Raw genomic sequence first — 20,051 nt, 5'->3', positions numbered from 1 at the left:
GTACAAGGATGATAATAGTGTTGCAGAGCACTTGAGTAGCTTTCAAGGGTTGTTGAATGAGTTGACTACCATGAAGCTTACACTAGATGGTGAGGTGCAGGCTTTACTTCTGTTGAGTTCATTACCAGATAGTTGGGAAACTTTAGTTGTCTCTGAGTAATTCAGCTCCAAATGGTGTGATCACTGTCAACATGATGAAAGACAGTATGTTTAATGAAGAAGCCAAAAGTAAGGAGCAAGGTGCTTCCTCTAACTCTGAAGCACTTTTTACAGAAAGAAGGGGGAAAAACAAAAGTAGAAAACCTTATGGTGATGACAGTCGTGACAAGTCTAGAAGAAGATCAAAGTCAAGAAAAGGGATAAAATGTTATCATTGTGGCAATCTGGGGCATCTTAAAAAGGAGTGTAGAAAATGGAAAAGAGAACAGTTAAAATTGAAAGGTGAATAACAGAAAGAACAAAAGGAGACCACAGCAGTTGCATCTGATGCAGAGGTATTTGTTGCTTGTGATGAAGCATTTCATGCCAAGATTCTATGTGGATAGTTGATACAGGAGCTTCTGTTCATATTACTCCACGTAGGGATTTCTTTTCATCATATACCAGTGGTGATTTTGGTTGGATCAGGATGAGAAATGAAGTTAAAGTAAGAATTGTTGGTATGGGGGATGTACAATTGGAAACTAGCATTGGCAGCAAGTTATTTATCAGGGGTGTCAAACATGTTCCTGATATGCGCTGCAATTTGATTTCTGTTGGAAAGCTTGATGAAGAAGGCTATCACAATCATTTTGGAGATGTTTGTTGGAAACTTACAAAGGGTTCCCTTGTTTTAGCCAGAGGGAAGAAGACTAATGGTCTCTACAAACCAGAAACAAAACTAGTTCATGGAAATGTGAATATTGCTGAAAATGAAGCCTCTACTGAGCTATTGCATAAGCAGCTTGGCCACATGAGTGAAAAGAGAATTCAAATTCTATCCAGAAAGAAGCTCTTACATAACGTGAAAGGTACATCACTAATCCCTTATACTCATTGCTTAGTTGGTAAGCAAACTAGAGTTGCATTTCATAGATTCCTTGCATCTAGAAAGACTCACATTCTTAATTTAGTTCATACTGATGTTTGCATGATACAAAGTAAATCTCTAGGTGGTGCATTGTATTATGTTACATTTATTGATGATCACTCTAGAAAAGTGTTTGCATATTCTTTGAAGTCTAAAAATCAGATGCTGGAAGTATTTAAAGACTTTCATTTGAAAGTTGAAAGAGAAACTGGAAGGCAGTTAAAATGTGTCAGAGTAGATAATGGTAGTGAATACAGAGGGTCATTTGAAGAGTACTGCAGAAGGTATGACATCAGGCTTGAGAAAACTGTTCCAAAGACCCCACAACAAAATGGGGTGGCAGAAAGAATGAACATAACTATTTGTGAGAAAATAAGAAATATGCTCTCTCATACAAAACTGCCTAAGCACTTCTGAGCTAAGGCAATGAGGACAGCAGTTGACTTGATTAATCTTTCTCCATCAGTTCCTTTGAATGGTGATGTTCCACAGAGCTTTTGGACAGAGAAAAATTTGTCTCTTGATCACTTAAGAGTTTTTGGTTATCGGGTATCTGTTTATATTCCTAAAGATAAAAGGTCCAAATTGGATAGCAAAGCAAAACAGTGTATCTTCTTGGGTTATACAAATGAAGAATTTGGGTACAGATTGTGGGATCCAATGAACAAAAGGATTATCAGGAGTAGAGATGTTGTGTTCTTTGAAAATGAAACCATTGAAGATTTGGATCGGACTAAGAAGCCAAATACAGTCAATGAAGAACAAACCAGTTCAGTTCCACATGTACGACTACTAGATCCTGTGGTACATGATGATCACAGAGAAAATGTGCAAGAAGAACATGACACTATAGGAGACAGACATAATGAAGCCTCTACACAGGGTAATGCAGAACCAGATCAAATTCAAGAGAATGTTCCTCTTGAGGTGTCAGCTGAAGAAGGGTTGAGAAGATCTACTAGAGAGCGCCAGCCTTCCAAGAAATACTCTAGCAATGAATATGTGTTACTTTTTGATGGGGGAGAGCCAGAAAGTTATCAAGAGGTTCTGCTACATGATCAGAAAAATGAGTGGTTAAAAGCTATGCAAAAAGAGATGAAATCTTTGCATAAGAACAACACCTATGATCTAGTAGACTTGCCTAAGGGCAAGAGAGCACTTAAGAACAAATGAGTGCTTAGACTAAAAGCTAAATCACATAGCTTGCAGCCAAGATACAAGACAAGGTTGGTTGTGAAGGGGTTTGGTCAGAAGAAAGGTATTGATTTGAAGAAATCTTCTCACCTGTTGTTAAAATGTCGTCAATCCGAGCTGTGTTAGGATTGGCAGCCAGTATGAATCTGGAGATTGAACAACTTGATGTGAAGACGGCTTTCCTCTATTGTGACCTTGGAGAGGAAATATACATGGAACAGCCAGAAGGATTTACAGGTAAAGATATAGAAAATCTTGTATGTCGATTGAAGAAAAGCTTGTATGGTCTCAAGCAGACACCGAGACAATGGGACAAGAAATTTGATTTCTTCATGGTTGAGCATGGGTACACCAAAACAACTTCTAATCATTGCGTGTTTATAAAGAAATTCACTGATGGGAATTTATTATTCTCTTGCTCTATGTGGACGACATGTTGATTGCAAGTCGTGACACGGAAAAAATTAAGAAGTTGAAAAAGAAGTTGAGCAAGTCCTTTGAGATGAAGGATTTGGGACCTGCAAATGAAATCCTTGGCATGAAAATCTCTTGTGACAGAAAGAATGGAAGATTATGGTTATCACAGGAAAGTTACATCGAGAAGGTATTACACAAATTCAATATGGATAAGGCAACAACAGTTAGCTCTCCACTTGCAAGTCATTTGAAATTGAGTTTAAAACAAAGTCCTTCAAGTGAGAATGAAAATAAAGAATGTGCCTTATGCATCAGCTGTGGGTAGCTTGATGTATGCTATGGTATGCACAAGGCCAGACATTGCTCATTCTGTTAGAGTTTTTAGTAGATTCCTTTCTAATCCTGGAAAAGAACACTGGGCAACAGTGAAGTGGATTCTCAAGTATCTCAGAGGGAGTTCTAAGATGTGTTTATCTTTTGGCACCAGCAAACCCGAGCTTGTTGGGTTCACAGATGCAGATATGGCTGGTGATGTAGACTCTAGAAAGTCTACCTCTGGGTATTTGATCATTTTCTTAGGGGGAGTAGTTTCATTGCAGTCTAGACTACAGAAATGTGTTGCTCTATTCACCACAGAGGCTGAGTACATAGCTATCACTGAAGCTAGCAAGGAGTTGTTATGGATGAAGAAGTTCTTACAAGAACTGGACTTAGAGCAAGAGAAGTATATACTCTATTGCGATAGCTAAAGTGCTATCCATCTCAGTAAGAATCCAACTTTTCACTCAAGATCCAAACATATTGAAGTGAGGTATCATTGGATTCAAGATGCACTGGAAATGAAGAAGATACAGCTTGAGAAAATCCATACTGATGAGAATGGTTCAGATATGATGACAGAGCCATTGCCCATGGTGAAACTACAAGTATGTAGAAAGAAAGCGGGCTTGGTGGTGTCCCTCTCGTAGTCGGGAGGGGGAGATTTGTTGGGTTTTCCCTCTACTTTGAGGGACTTGCCCATTTAGTAGCCCACTAAAGCCCAAACCAATTAAACCCATTTGATGGCCCCAAAAACAATACAAAAACTGATCCATACATACATACAGTAGAAAAAATTCATTTTTTTTCTAAAAATAGGCAGCCTCAGTTTTCTTGAAAAACAGAGAGTTACGAGAGAGAGAGACTTCGGCATTTTAGCTTCTTCTTGCCAAAGGATGGAAGCTCGTTTGTGGTCCGATTTAGCTGAAATTTCAGTATGTTATTTTTGGCAAAGATAGCTACATTTTGACTAGAGCTGATCGTCCAGATTCCTCTCCATTTCTTGGGCTCTACACACTAGTTTAGTGAGATTTTCTCCTTATTGTGTGTGTATCTATTTTAGTATGATGTGTTGTTGATATCCAATAATATATGTGTTCTTGATGTATTGGTAGCCTCTAGAGTTTGCTTTGGAGAAGGTTAACTGTGTATCCCATTATTTTATAGTGGAAGGCTTTTACTGGACTAGGTCCCGGGATTTTCCTTCACGCTGAAAGGTTTCCCTAGTGAACAAATCTTTGTGTTCTTATCGTTCAATTTCTGCCAGTGTGTGTGAGTTAATATTTGGAGCCGAGGTTATTATTTTACTGCCATTTTTATTCTGCATAATGGGGATTGTGAAATTGTTTTCGCTACTTGGTTTATCATTATTGGTTCAATCCCTAACAGATGATAATCTAGAATAGGTTAGATTCAAGCAAAAGAAGCCCAATATAAGAACTAAAAATTATGTAGAACCCATCTTATTGTCTTGTGTTCTCCGTCACACAAAATTTTGTAGTACAATTTATAAAATTTTAGTTAATAAAAATAATTTCAACCACACATTCATAATTATTATTCTTTGTTATTTATATATTTTATGAGGCCCACTATTATCTTTTTCATAAACCTCTTATGAATTTACCTTCGTAAAACATAGCATAATCAGCTGTAGGGCCATATCTGTCTAGTCCAAGTCTATATCTTGTTGGGCTAGGATTAAATCAAGGGTAATTTACACAATTAGCTATATAGGAGAAAAAAAAATTGTAGCACCCTTTTATAAACTTGTGTAATAATTTTTAATGTTTGTAGCTCTTGTTTTTCAGAGGGAATAATTTACTCCCAGCTCACTTTTTATGCTTGTGTCTGAAAGAATAATCCTTTTCTTATAATTGGTAATTATGTACTTAGGCCCATTTAGCAAAGCTTTTAGAAAGCCTAAAGATGCTTCTAAAATTAAGAATTGGTTTTTGAATATATTTAGATAATTTTTTGAAAAATAATTTACTTGACCAAAAGAATTTTTAGAAGAAACAAATTTATGGAAGTTTTCTCATAAAAGCTCTTCTACAAAAAGTAGAAACAAAACAGGAATTCATGTCAAATGAGCCCTTACACAACGTTATCAAGCCTTGATAAAGTTGATCCAATATATGCATATAGAAAAATAAAAATGTAATTAGCAAATTACATTGAAACCTTAATTTTTGTGAGTATCTGGAGTCTTAACAGGTGGTCGAGAGTCACTCATTACTTCTAAAATACATTTGTATCTCTCTTCTTTTCAACTACATATTTATCGGTAAAATAATATTATACACAAATTCAAAACTTTTCTTTATTTTTTAACTGCACATCTCTATCTATCTACTATTCCAAAATGCATAATTAGCCAAATAATGAGGCTCAAACAAGGGCTTATATTAAATTCATCTTTTGAAACTTTTTTCCCCTCTATTTCATTATTTTGAGATGATTGGTTTTGTCTTGTTATTGTAAATATCTTTGGTTGATGACATGTTTCTTTTCAAGAATATTTTTCTATACAGTCATGCTAGGCTTATAGATATAGGGAGTTGTTAGGCCACACACATAAGTGGGGCCGACGTATTTTTTTAATGCACGTGGGGCCCCTATACAATGAGAGGCCCTGTAAAAGCCCTGCGGGCATTATTTTTTTCAATATTAAGTGATAATTTGCACTCTACCTTGAGATCTCCAAAATGGACCTTTACCACATATATGCCCACACTCATTTTTCCAAATTTCAATAAACTTACACATAAATAAGGACAATTTCTAATTAATCCGAACTCTTCCCTTATTCGTCACATTTCATCACATGAATTGTTAAACATTCTGACTAAAAATAACCGATATTTGAACATAGAAGAGCAAGGTAAAAACACAAGGAGCGGTTGAACCTTTACACATGGGAGCACACAAGGTACATAAACTGATAAGCACACAATTGGACTTATTAAATATAGAGTACATAACATCCAAAATTTATTCATTCAAAATAATAATCTAATATTCATATAGAAGCTTTAGCATTTGTAGTAGTAGTAGTAGATGGAACCCACAGAAAATTATCTGCAGGAAAGAAGTGGCACACTGGGGAAGACCCTGGTTTGATTCCAAGAACTCGAAAGGCCACATGATTCTCGCTCCACTGAGAAGTATCCAAATGACAAACAGCAATAGCTTCACTTTTATCCCGATATTCACCAGCCAAAGAAACTCTAAAAACCCTGCTTATACTCTCTTGATAATGGCAGTAGAATATTGTATATGGGTATGGCATTGTATGGCATGCAACTGATTTAGGGGCTGAAATTTCTTGGATTTTCATTATGGTAAATTTCTGTAAAAGGGTTTTGGAATTTGTGAGGTGGGTTGTTGATAAAACTTTGATTTGAGATTCCATTCCTATGATTTTTTGTATAAAATCAAGCATTGATTCTAAGGATGTGGCACAGAATTTGGTTTCTCCTTTGATGGGTTCTGTTTCACATTCTCTTAGTGTGTTTTCCATGGCTTGGGCTTGTGGTGAATCTTGTGAAAAAGAGAACAATTCCAGAAGATTTGGGAGTTTTTGTAATTGAAAAGGAATTGAATCAGCTTCTTGTTTGGAGAGTAAACGAGGAGAGGAATTAGGTTTTCTTCTAGGGAAATGGATTGGCATTGAATTTCCTTGCTTTAAATCATCCAACTGGAAGAAAACAAGTACTGAAGGATCCATATGATCCATGTGTGATGATGAATGAGTATGCATATGGTGGACATGCATCTCTTCATGAGCATCATTTTCTTGCTTATCCATGCTATGAAGCCTTAAAACATCCATCTTCTGCAAGTCAAAAACGTCGTTTTTAGATTTAGTGGTCCAATCAGACAAAACTAAATCATATCTTGTGAAAATTTGAATTCTGCACTTTATGTACCTGATTATTGAAACGATCATTGTCTAAATGCATTTTTTGAGTTTCTCCAGCCATTTCCTGGGCAGAGCTTCCATACGCATCCTGCAGTAAATAGTAGTTCCTTTAAGTGAATTCAATGTTCATTTAGTTGGAACAAAAACAAGAAATAATTCAGATATTACCAGCAGAATTAGAAGAAGATAGACACTACAAAACGCAAGCTTATTGTACATTATTCTCCTTCGTCTTGATTTCTTCTAAATTTTTCTAAGTAGAGAAATGAAATCAACCCCACTCAATGTGGATATCCAGGGAAGAATTATAAATTATGTTCAATAATTGGACATGTAATAATTCAAGTGTTTTTACAATTTTTAAAACAACCTGAAGTGCGCTACTGAAATAATTCACCTTATCAAGTTTCTATCTATTTCATTAGTGAATCCAAAGAGAATCCAATGATATCAGCAATGAGGTAACCAAGAAAATATTAAATTACTTCTTTTGTCCTAAACTTGACACGACTCACCAACCACCATTTTCCTATTATTGGAGTTAGCCAAGCAATTGGAGTTCAGATATATTATCCCTATTTTGCAAGAGTTTGTCTACTTGTGAGGTGTACAAACCGCCCTCACAAGTGGGGGGCTCACGACGACTCCGGTGTACAAATAAAAAAATCCATTTTACAATCTCCCCAATAGAATTTTAACAACTCACTATATTGGATAGTGTTAGCAAATATACGTCATAATATTAACTTTGAAATGTTATCTTGACAAGAAATGAATTCTTTTGCTTCTGCTAAACTGTTTTTTAGGCATTCATTTTAGTCTTCTGTAACGTGTTAATTTATCTCTTATTACAGCAATTTCTCTCTTCACCTCCACATCTGTCGTGATGCATGTAAGAATGAAATAGAGGGGAAAAAAAGCAGCAGATAGCATGCACAAGTTTTTACTCTAACCTTCTTATTTTCTCTTTCTTTTAGCCATTGGAATGAAAGTTTTCCAACAATTTTACAAATAAAAAACAACAGTAGATTTGAAAATCTCAAAGAGTATTTTCTTGCTCAAGTTAGAAAGACAAGTATTTATCAGATTTCACGTGAATCATAATTGGTAGCACAACTTTACTAATCTTATCATTAGATACAACTTAGTATCGCTAATCAGAACAACCATTATTGATATCCTGCAATATTAAAAAATCTATTTTTGCAAGATCATTAGTTAAACTAATAAAATATTAATTCCACGTGAAACTACATAACCCTGTATTATCTATTGATTATAGAATAATGATGTGCTGTATGTTAAACTGATGAAACATTAATTTCACGTGAAAGTGAAACTACAATTATATATCAATAAAGCTATAGGTACAGAAGCTTCCTCACAGAAGCTCTACAGAAATTTAAAAACAGCTGACGTGTCGCTAGGAAAAAGGAAAGAAAATGTTGGCAGAAAAAGGAATGGACGGCTGTTGTAGAGAATTGTTTATAAATTCAATAAATTACTTATGTTTTTATCTTAATTTTCGGGTTCATTACGAAATATCAAACGAAGTCGAAATATTACATTCTTAAAATCATTTTAAAGTACTCACGGCCTAATATTTTACGTCATTAACGGGGCACGAAATGACCAATCTTAGCAAATGTTACGGAGCGTCAAAGTAGGTTGTTCCAAACTAATATTTCGAGAATTTCGATAATAAGCTAACTTTAAAAAAATTTCGACGATTGTAAGCTAATCGAATCAATAAATCTTCTATATTCTGTTGAAACTCATTTCGAGAACTATATCACAGACATATCGAATGATATAAACGAATATCAAAAATAGTTAAATGTATGTCAAACGTGTGTGTCAAAAAATACGCATAACTCTTTTTTTTTTTTTTTTTAAGAAATCAATTATTTTATTAATTTTTATTATTTTTAATTGACAAATTTCGCAATATTATTTACATCATTTTATTAAGAAATTTTATATGTGGTATGACATCAAAATTTATTTTTTTTGTCGTAAAAATTTATAGTAAAATTTTTATAATCAGTAATGGTCAAATTTCTAATAATACATCATTTTGTTTTTTTTTTACTTAAAAAATTTCTAATAATTCTTTTTGTTTTTATGGATGTCGAATTAATTTTTTTCATCTTGATTACATACATTTATATGTGGTATGACGTCAATTTTTTTTTATGTAAAAATTCCTAATAATTTTTTTTATAATCAAGATGAAAAAAAATTAGTTTGACGTCCATAAAAACAAAAAACAAAAAAATTTTATTAGAATTTTTTTACGTCCAAAAAAATCATTTATTAGAAATTTGACGTCCAAAAAAAAAAAAGAAAAAAAAACCATTAATGATTATAAAAATTTTATTATAAATTTTTACGACAAAAAAAATAAATTTTGATGTCATACCACATATAAAATTTCTTAATAAAATGATATAAATTATATTGTGAAATTTGTCGATTAAAAATAACAAACATTAATAAAATAATGGATTTCTTAAAAAAAAAAAAAGACGAGTTATGCATATTTTTTGACACACACGTTTGACATACGTTTAACTATTTTTGATATTCGTTTATATCATTCGATATGTCTGTATATAATTCTCGAAATGAGTTTCAACAGAATATAGAAGATTTATTGATTCGACTAGCTTACAATCGTCGAAAATTTTTTAAATTTAGCTTATTATCGAAATTCACGAAATATTAGTTTGAAACGACCTACTTTGACGCCCCGCAACATTTGCTAATATTGGCCGTTTCGTGCCCTGTTAATGACGTAAAATACTAAGCCGTGAGTGCTTTAAAATGATATTAAGAATGTAATATTTCGACTTCGTTTGATATTTCGTAATGAGCTCGAAAATTAAGATAAAAATATAAGTAATTTATTGAATTTATAAACAATTCCCTACAACAGCCGTCCATTCCTTTTTCTGCCAACATTTCCTTTCCTTTTTCCTGGCGACACGTCACCTGTTTTTAAATTTCTGTAGAGCTTCTATGAGGAAGCTTCTATACCTATAGCTTTATTGATTATAGAATAATGATATGCAGTCACATTGAGGTTCCAACCCAGTTTAGGTGGCGATAGATGACAGTCTGAGTGAAATGTGAAATTAAATTATTTTTATTTAATTTTATCTATCATTTAATGCCACATTAACGCTATCTAAATTGTGGTTGTAACTCGATAAGGCTAAATTACATTAGAGCATTTCCAAAAAACTCTTTAAACATGACTTAGTCTCTATTTTAAAGAGATAACACTAAAAACTATGTTTCATGAGAATCTTTAAATTAACATTTTAATTTAGAAATTGGATTTGACTTTCAAAATTTGAAGAGTTGGAGGACTAAATCCATTCTCTATAATTAAATACATTCAAATTATTTCAATTTTTAATGCAAAAAAATAGTATAATAATATAGAGAAAAGTTACTTAAAATAAAAGGTAGATAAAAATAATAAATATTTTTGAGATTAGTAAAATAACATATTTTCTTGCTCAAGTTAGAAAGACAAGTATTTCTCAGATTTCACGTGAATCATAATTGGTAGCACAACTTTATTAATCTTGTCATTCGATACAACATTGTTAAAGGGTGATGATAGGTGTACAGTGTAAGAATACCAACACCTCGCATGGGTGGGTGGGGGAAGAGGGTGAATTAATTTTTTAACTTTATTTATTCATGTAGTACCCATACCTTTGTGAGAAATTGTACACATTCGGTAAAGAAAAATTCTGTACACCAATCATTTTTGGTTGTTAAATATCGCTAATCAGAACAACCATTATTGATATCCTACAATATTAAAAAATTTATTTTTGCAACATCATTAGTTAAACTGATAAGACATTAATTCCACATGAAACCACATAACCCTGTATTATCTAAGGATTATAGAATAATGCTATGTTGTATGTTAAACTAATGAAACATCAATTCCACGTGAAACCACATAACCCTGTATTATCTATTGATTATAGAATAATGCTATGCTTGATGAAACATTAATTCCACGTGAAACTACGTAACCCTACCATCTATTGATTATAGAATAATGCTATGCAGTCACAGTGGGGTTACAAACCTAGTTTAGGCAGCGATAGATGATAGTCTGAATGAACTTATTATTTAATATCACATTAACGCTATCTAAATCAGGGTTAGAAACTCGGTAAAGTTAAATAACATTAGAGCATCTCCAAAAAATTCTTTAAACATAATATACTCATTATTTTAAAAGGACAACACTTAAAATTATGCTTCATGAGAATCTTTAAATTAACATTTTAATTTAAAGAGGCTCTCAAAATTTGAAGAGTTGGAGAACCAAATCCACTCTACTATAATTAAATGCGTTCAAACTATTTCAATTTTCAATATATGAAAATAACATAACAATCTAGAGAAATGTTATTTAAAATAAAAGGTAGAGAAAAATAATAAATATTTTTTAAAAGTAGTAAAATTAAGTATTAAATATAAAAAGTCTATTGGAGTACTTTAAAACTTCCACTATCTAAATTTACAGATGTTCTCTAAATTATAGAATGAATTTTTATAAAAATAGAGAGTTACTTGAAGATAATCTTACTCTTATTAAATCTTGATTATATGCCCCGCCCCGACGGGTTGGTGTAACTCTCTGCCCGTGGCGAGGCGCGAGGCGGGGCAGGGTTGCCCAACCCCGGGAAAAGGAAAATTAATAAAATAATAGTAAAAAAAAAAAAAAAAACATGGCAAGTTGTGCCCTGCCTAAGGCGGGGTGGGGCACTCGCCCCGTTGCCATCACTACCTCTGCTAGGGCTCCATTTTTTCAAAACACATTTTTTTAAAATTCTTTTTCAACCACACATTCTGTCATAAAATAATATTGCACGTAAATTAAATTTTTTTCTTATTTTTTAATTATACATTCTCAAAAAAAAAAATGTCACTATTCAAAAATATAATTTTTTTTCCAAATTCTCATTAAAATGGAGCCAAACAGGGAGTTTGATTTTAATTATTGTTGTTGCAGCAAATAGCATATCTTTTTCTTTCTATAAATAGCCACTGCTGTTTTCATTCTGCATACCAAATCCCATTCATAAGAAGACTTGTATTGTGTAGGACTAACCTTTTATATTAGGAAAAGAGGGAAAGATGAAATCAACTGTCGCTCTAGTCGGGCTTTTTTGTCTTGCAGTAGTAAGTACAAACATTCTTCGGTCGAGTCTGAATTTTTTTCAATGCATACAGCAATGAACTCAATGAACTAAATACAGTAGTATAAAACGTTTTACATGTCAATTCCCATTTTTTGTACTTTATTCTTTTCATCATTGTTTTCTTCATTCCTAGTACATTTTCTTGATTTTCCTCTTTGTTTTTTGCAGCTGGCAATGACTATCGATGCACGAAAAGAACCAGGAGAGTACTGGAAAGGGGTTATGAAAGATCAGCCTATGCCTGAAGCAATTCAAGGTCTTCTCGATACAAATTCTGTTGAATATGTTCCTAATAAAAAGAGCGATTGCCACACCTCAACTGAGGCAAGTAGACAAGACAAGCCCTTCGTTCAAGACTTTGAACCTAGACCTAGTGCCACAGCCTATCGTGATGATAAGCTAAAAACGAATGGATATATTGTTCAAGATTTTGAACCAAGACCTAGTGCCACGGCCTATCATGATGATAAGCTCAAAAATGAGAGATCTTTCACGAAAGAATTTGAACCAAGACCAAGTGTCACAGCCTATCTTGATGATAAACTAAAAAATAAAAGATCTTTTGCAACAAAATTTGAGCCAAGACCTAGTGCCACGGCCTATCGCGATGATAAGCTAAAAAATGGGAAATCTTTTACAAAAGACTTTGAGCCAAGGCCTAATGTCTCTGCCTACACCGGTGATGATGAACAGAAACAAGGAAAATCTTTCGTAAAAGACTTTGAGCCAAGGCCTAATGTCTCTGCCTACACCGGTGATGATGAACAAAAACAAGGAAAATCTTTCGTAAAAGACTTTGAGCCAAGGCCTAATGTCTCGTCCTACAATAATGATGCTAAACCAAACGAGGAGAAATCTTTTGTGAAAGACTTCGAGCCAAGGCCTAATGTCTCAGCTTATACCGACGATGTTGGATTGAAGGGAGAGAAGAAGACGTTTGAGAAAGATTTCGAGCCCCGGCCAAATGTTTCTGTTTATCAGCAATGAACAGAGAAATGCATTATCTGCATTTGAATATGGTTCAAGTTTGTGTTCTACATATGTATGCAAGTGCTTTAATATTGAATAAAAGTTTGTACTGTTTGGATTTGTATTATATATATAATTAAGTGTCCAATTATTCATGAGTCTTTATCTCTTCATCATTTAGGCGTCTTGCAAGTTGTTATCGAATACTATTGAGCATTGAGTACTCCGATTCTTGATGAACATGAATAAATTACAATTGAAAGCAAACGACGTGTTATTTTTTTGCTTCCTCGAAGCAGATTTTAAACAAATAAAAGGCAACCTCCTTAAGATTTTTTTTAACTACTTTTTCTCCATTTTCAGTAAAAACAAATTTGTATTTTCCATTTTGCGCTTCTATATATAGATAACTTATGAAATTAATTAATAATTATTAAAAATGTGTAGATTATTTTTTTACTGAATTATATTATTTGCAATATATGAAGTAAAGTTTATCATTAAGTGCCTCTTTGACACACTTTAATATATATTACGATTTGCTACATGATCATTTTCAACCATACATTCATACAATAAAATATTTTACACATATCTTAAAAAAAGAATTCTTATTTTTTAATCATACAGTCTTCTAAAAGTCACTATTCAAGACTATTTTTTACTACAATAATAGTTGTCAAACAGGCTCTAAATAAAGTTAATATTTTTATTAATTAAAGAATTATTTTTGAAATAATCGATGAATATAATTGGTAGAATTAAAGTAATTATACAGAGATGGGTTCTGAATTGCACTAAAATGTGTGCAACGTTAATTCGAAAATGCGTACGTGGCAAGAAAAAATATGAGAGATGTGCAGCGGTAGCTCCCCCAAGAAGATATGCTGGACATGTTCTACTACTTAATTTGTTTAAATAATTTATCCTGATTGAAGGATGTGCTAAACATCATCCATTCAATTATTTATAATTTACCTTCACTCTTTCTGTTTGTCTATTTTGTACATATGGACCACAATTAGTGCCATACGCGGTTCCATTAGAGATGTTCTTCTCTCAATCTCCCGTTGTGTTTGTCACATATATAATAATACATGGTATTGCATTGAAGATGCTCTTTGTGTTGATTTTCCGATGGGAGAGAGGGATTGAAAGAGTAGAAGAAATAAATTTGCGTTGCTTCCATGAAACTTTTGTTTTAGTGTTCATTTCCGTCTCTTGTTAACGGGTTAATTTATTTCTTAATACAACAATATCTTACTTTACTTTATTGTGGGTTATGGTGTACGTGAGAATGGAATAGAAGGAAATAACAAATATATAAGTATTTGTTCGCGTGATATCCGTAAGTGTACGAGATCGTTGACAAGCAATAGATTTAGTGAGTTAGAGTATCATCCCACGAAAAATAAAATTTAATTGAGTGTACTAGTCCTTAATTAGATTCAAAGCGAACAAACTAAAAGTGATTTTTATGATTTTTATTTATTCTAATTTAATCGAAAACGTGTAAAATGCGAATTTAAAATATATATGGGAAGAGTGTATTGGATTACGAATCCACCTACTATTATCTCTTCCAATTCTTGACAACTTAGCTAATTTCGTTCTTGCATTCTTGATTATCGATAATTCTATTGTAATTAATTTTCTTTTCCAAGATAAATTAAATTTATTCTATCAACGACTCGAATCTAATCCTACTCCAATTCATATGAATAAAACGCATTCAATTTCACAATTATCTTAAAGATTGCACAGTGATAAATATTATTCCTAAAATTTATTGCACGCATGTTAATCAAACAGTGTTCTAAATCTATTGTGAACCTCTCAATACTATAATAAACAACTATATGTTTAATTTGTGATCAAGCAATCAAATTATTAAATTAAGCATGCAAGATTAATCAAAATTTGCAAAAATTCAACTAAGCCACGTGTCTCGAATTAAAAATAAATGACAACCGCTTTCATCTTCGTCCAATAAATGAGAAAAATTAACCTAGCATATTATTGGAATTAAACACAAAAAATTGGAAAGACATCACCGAAATTTTAGCGAACGTGATTAATTCCACACTTTTTGTTGATTCATGCACGCGTGTATGTGTTATTTTCTTAAAAAACAGCCATGCAATTGTTTTGTATTCAGCTGCCAATCAATTTTCTCCTCAATTTCCGGCCGTGTATCTGTTGACACATAAAAATTCAGCCCAAATCGAACGGCCCAAGGAGTAAAGCCCAATTGGAGGATCCCCAAATCAGATAGCCCAAAAAACGAAGTCCAATCGAACAAATCAAGGTGAAGGCCCAAATAAGGGGGCCCAAGAGTACTGTAACGCCATCGCCCAAGTTTGCAAGTCGCCCAGAATCTGAACGAATAGAGTGTCATACGGTCGCCCAGAACTGTTATTCTATTCTCGCCCAAACCTTCAAGTCGCCCAAGGTATCGACAGACATAACGCATCGTGGTTATCAAGAAATGCAGTTATCAAGGCAGTTGTTAAAGCAGCCCTATCACATTCCACGACTCAAGGAATTCAATCGAAAGCGGTTGAACGAAGAAAGGTAATGGCAGCAGTTAAAAGGCAGTTTTCATGATAAAATGACCACTACGAAGAAAATGGGTAGTTATAGGACGATCAAGCAGTTTTTAGAGTAGTTAATCACAAAGAGATCATCTATGAAGTATAAAAGGAAGAAAGAACATAGAAGCAAAGGACCGAATCCAAAACTCTCGAACAGAGAACATGTAATTTTCATTTCCTTAGTTTTTTAGACTTAAACAATTTTCTTTCAGTAACTCGTGTGCTTGCGCCCCTTGGAGGCACGTTGTTTTCCATTTCCAATTGTAAAGTTCATTGCCAATAAAAGAACACCCCTTTTGGGGACTTTGTCTCAAGAGGTTTCGTCCCTTACACAATCGTTTGATCCTTTTTAATTGTTAGCGACTTAACCCGCGCGAAACAATTTGGCACGCCCGGTGGGACCGTGGTGTTAGGTGTTGAAAGTACAAAAGGAGAAACAATATGCCTCAAAGATCCGACAAGGAATGAGCAAGTCAGGGAGGAATCCAGTCTGTAATCGAGCGATATGAGGAGCAGCATGCCTCTCCACGAACAGATGGACAAAATCAGAGCAGTAACAGTCGTTACGAACCAATGACGGAGTTGAGTCCTCGAACCATGCGTGCATTACTTGGAGAACTCACGCAAGACGTCATTGAACAGGTAAATCTTCGAAGTATTCATAATATGGAAAGATTTACACAAAATGGAAATGCACACTATGACAATATGGCCAAACAACTAAAAACGTTAAACGAAACAATGAATAAGTTAGTAGGCCAAATATGTCAACCGGCTATACCTCTTACAAACCACTTTCAAACCAGAACAATTGTGGGACATAATCCCTCTGTCCTAAATCCGAATCAAGGGGTAGAACCGCTTTCTGGTCCCTCTACTTCAAACCAAAGGGTTACTACAGTGCCAAATCAAAATAATGGTAATGGCATGCCTAACTTGGGGGGTAATCCAAACGTGAGAGATAATGTCCTAAACAATGGACAGAATATTCCACGTGGTAATGAGGGAACAGATGTCCAGGCTAATGGTAATGGCCCTAACTATGGTAATTTTGTTGCCAATCAAGGATCAAACATCAGGCCTCATGTAAATCAACCGGTTAATCAGCATGTACGAATTCCATATGATCCCAATGTCATGTTGAGGAACCAGATTATGGAAATCGTGCAGGATCAGATAGCTTTTGGGGTGCGTCTACAAAGCCATATCCTGATTGAGTAGACCAAGCATATCCATGGCCTAGAGGGTATAAAGTGCTAGAATTCTCACTGTTTACCGGCTTAGGAGAGGTGTCTACTCTAGAACACATAGGGGTATTCACGTTGCAAAGTGGTGATGTATCAGATTACCATAAAATGAGACTTTTTCCTAGTTCGTTAACAGGAGTAGCTTTCTCCTGGTTCATCAACTTGCCAGCGAATTCTGTTCAAATATGGCAACAACTGGAACAGTTGTTTCATGCTCAGTTTTATAAAACTGAGTCTGAAGTCACTTTGGCTGATTTGGCGAATCTACGTCAAATGCCAAATGAATGGGCAGAAAGTTTTCTCCAAAGGTTCAAAACAGCAAGAAGCAAGTGTTTTGTACCTCTGTCCGAAAAAGAATTTGTCAAGATCGCACAAGGCTGCTTGAGCTTTGATTTAAAAAAGAAGTTCCAGGACAAGGAATTTCCTGACCTTTTTCAGTTGAGTGCGAATGTGATTAGGTATGAGCGACTGATAAATGAAGAAGAACAAATGAAAAATTCCAGTAAAGGGACTTATTACAGAGACCCAAGTTTTGACGTTCATACCATCGACGACGAATCATACGATCAGGCCGAAATGTGTTTGGCCGAATTGGTAAAAGGGGATACATATACCTGTCCCATAATGGCCAAGCCTAGACCATCGGGCAAAGATGAGCCCATAAAGGATGGAAACATAAAGGCTAGAACGTTCTCGTTCGATGTGACCAAAGCTGACCTTATATTCGATAAATTATATAGGGATAAGCAAATAAAGCTGAGCGATAAGCACAAATTGCCAAACCCTGAACAAATAAAGGGTAAAAAATATTGTAAGTGGCATAATGTATGGTCACATTTGACTAACAATTGCTTGGTTTTCCGTCACGTATTGCAGGATGCCATTGAATCGGGATGAATTACGTTCGATGATAAGAAAAAGATGGTAGTGGACGAGAATCCTTTCCCACAGCCACTTGGGGTAAACATGGTAGCGTCTGGATTCAAGAACAAGTTGCCAAAATTCAAGTTGGTCATAGATGATGGAGAAGAGGATACTAAAACACATCCCAGTGTCTTCGAACGAATTAAAGGGAAAGAACCAAAAAAGGACGAAAACGTCCTGTGTGCAAGGTGTAAAAGGGAAGTAAATGGAGACACGGAGAAACTAGGGACATGGCAGCATCCTCATCGCCCTGCCTTTTTCCCAAACATTCAGCCTGGTAGAGGGCGAGGTACATCATTCTATAGAGGACCGCCTTTTGAAAGGCAGTTCAGACCAGCAGATACTGGAAGAACATTTAGGCCACAACCTTGCCGGCCAAATGTATGGCATTCATTCCAGTACAGTGCAGGAAGGGCAGTACCCTTCGATGAGATGACTAGGACCCAACAAAGACGTTTCCAACGAAACTACGGATGGATGATGAGGCAGCAACAAGGAATGNAAAGAAGAACATCAAAAGGCTTTTGAAAACCTGAAGACATATCTATCAAGTCCACCAGTGTTGGTATCACCAATCCAAGGACGACCGATGAAAGTGTACGTGTCGTCTGAAAAAGAATCAATAGCTGGAATGGTCGCGCAGGAAGACCAAGTTGGTGAAGAAAGGGCAATTTACTATTTAAGTAGACGGTTAACTAAATGTGAATGCAATTACTCTGCTGTTGAAAAATTATGTCTTGCGTTGTATTTCACATGTACAAAACTAAGGGCTTACTTACGGCCCGTAACCGTTTATTTAATTTCTAAGATAAATTTAGTTAAGTATATGTTTTCGCGCCCTATTTTACATCAAAGGGTAGGCCTTTGGACACTAGTTTTATCAGAATTCGAAATACAATATATACCTCAAAAGGCAGTCAAAAATCAGGCTTTGGCTAACTTTCTAGCCGATCATCCATGCCTTGATATGCCTGAAGAAATCGAATTAGAAATCAATTCGTTCGAATTAAAACCTTGGGTGTTGTATTTCGATGGGTTAAAGACCTCTAAAGGTGTAGGAGTAGGAGTAGCGTTGATTAATCTTTTAGGGATTTGCTACAAGTTTGCATTCACCTTAAACAGAATGTGCACCAACAATCAGGCCGAATATGAGGCCTTAATTGTAGACCTAGAACTAATGATAGATATGGGAATAAGAAATGTGATTGTTAGGGGCAATTCTCAATTGATGATCCATCAATTGATCGGTGATTTTAAATGCCAAAGTGATTCCATTATAAGTCAATACGAGATCGCCCAAGAATTACTAGAAGAATTCGATCAAGTAGAACTCCAATGCGTTAATAGGATATATAATGACATGGCAAATGAGTTAGCCCAAATGGCATCAGGGTACTCAAAGGTTTTTAATTGGAAGTCTACTTGTGAATATGGAATCATATTGCCCGTGATTCAAAGAAGGGCGAGAAAAATTGAACTTCACTGTATACAAGATGGAGACGCAGTGGATTAGAGAACAGAGATTAAAGGGTTCCTTAAAGAACCTAATGGAGGAGTTAGCAGGAAAACAAAGCTATGTTTGCTGAATTACACACTAATAGATGAAGAGTTGTTTAAGAAACGCTCTGATGGTGTATTACTAAAGTGTGTAAGTTTGCAAGAGGCCAAGACGATCATGGCTGAAGTGCACGAAGGGATATGTGGAGCTCATCAAGCTGGCCATAGGATGAGATGGTTAATTATTAGGAGTGGATATTTTTGGCCAAAGATGGGAGAACTATGCGTTCAGTATGCAAAAAGTTGTTTAGCATGCCAAAAACATGGTCCAATACAAAGGGCGCCAGCACAAGAGATGGCACATATTATTAAACCTTGGTCGTTCAAAGGTTGGACGATAGATCTGATAGGAAAGATCTACCCTCCATCGTCCAAGCAACATATTTTTGTTATAGTTGCAACCGACTATTTCACCAAATGGGTAGATGCGGTACCTTTGAAAGAGATCACCCAGAAGAATGTCATAGAATTTATCTGTGATCACATTATTTATAGGTTTGAAATTCCACAAACTTTAATGGTAGATCACGGAACATCTTTGAATGGGGATTAAGTGAACAAATTTTGGAGCGAGTTTGGGGTTAAATTAGTAAACTC

General features: G+C 34.7%; 2 protein-coding genes across 2 annotated transcripts; one reads left to right on the top strand and one right to left on the bottom strand.

The window, feature by feature from the left end:
• Positions 1-5,804: 5,804 nt before the first annotated feature.
• LOC111410661 (BURP domain-containing protein BNM2A-like) lies at positions 5,805-7,282 on the bottom strand. The gene is made up of 3 exons (XM_023041112.1): positions 7,092-7,282; positions 6,931-7,011; positions 5,805-6,836 (listed from the first exon to the last, which is right to left on the bottom strand). The coding sequence occupies exons 1-3, from the start codon at positions 7,140-7,142 to the stop codon at positions 6,021-6,023; spliced, it is 948 nt and encodes a 315-aa protein (XP_022896880.1). The 5' UTR covers positions 7,143-7,282; the 3' UTR covers positions 5,805-6,020.
• A 4,761-nt stretch (positions 7,283-12,043) lies between these two features.
• LOC111411059 (organ-specific protein S2-like) lies at positions 12,044-13,305 on the top strand. The gene is made up of 2 exons (XM_023041632.1): positions 12,044-12,143; positions 12,332-13,305. Exons 1-2 carry the CDS (start codon positions 12,099-12,101, stop codon positions 13,148-13,150), a joined length of 864 nt encoding a protein of 287 aa, XP_022897400.1. The 5' UTR covers positions 12,044-12,098; the 3' UTR covers positions 13,151-13,305.
• Positions 13,306-20,051: the final 6,746 nt, after the last annotated feature.

Source organism: Olea europaea, chromosome 15 (assembly GCF_002742605.1).
Source record: "Olea europaea var. sylvestris chromosome 15, O_europaea_v1, whole genome shotgun sequence".
NCBI lineage: Eukaryota > Viridiplantae > Streptophyta > Magnoliopsida > Lamiales > Oleaceae > Olea > Olea europaea.
The sequence above is the reverse complement of the archived record's forward strand: the minus strand, read 5'-3'. Positions and strand labels throughout refer to the sequence as shown.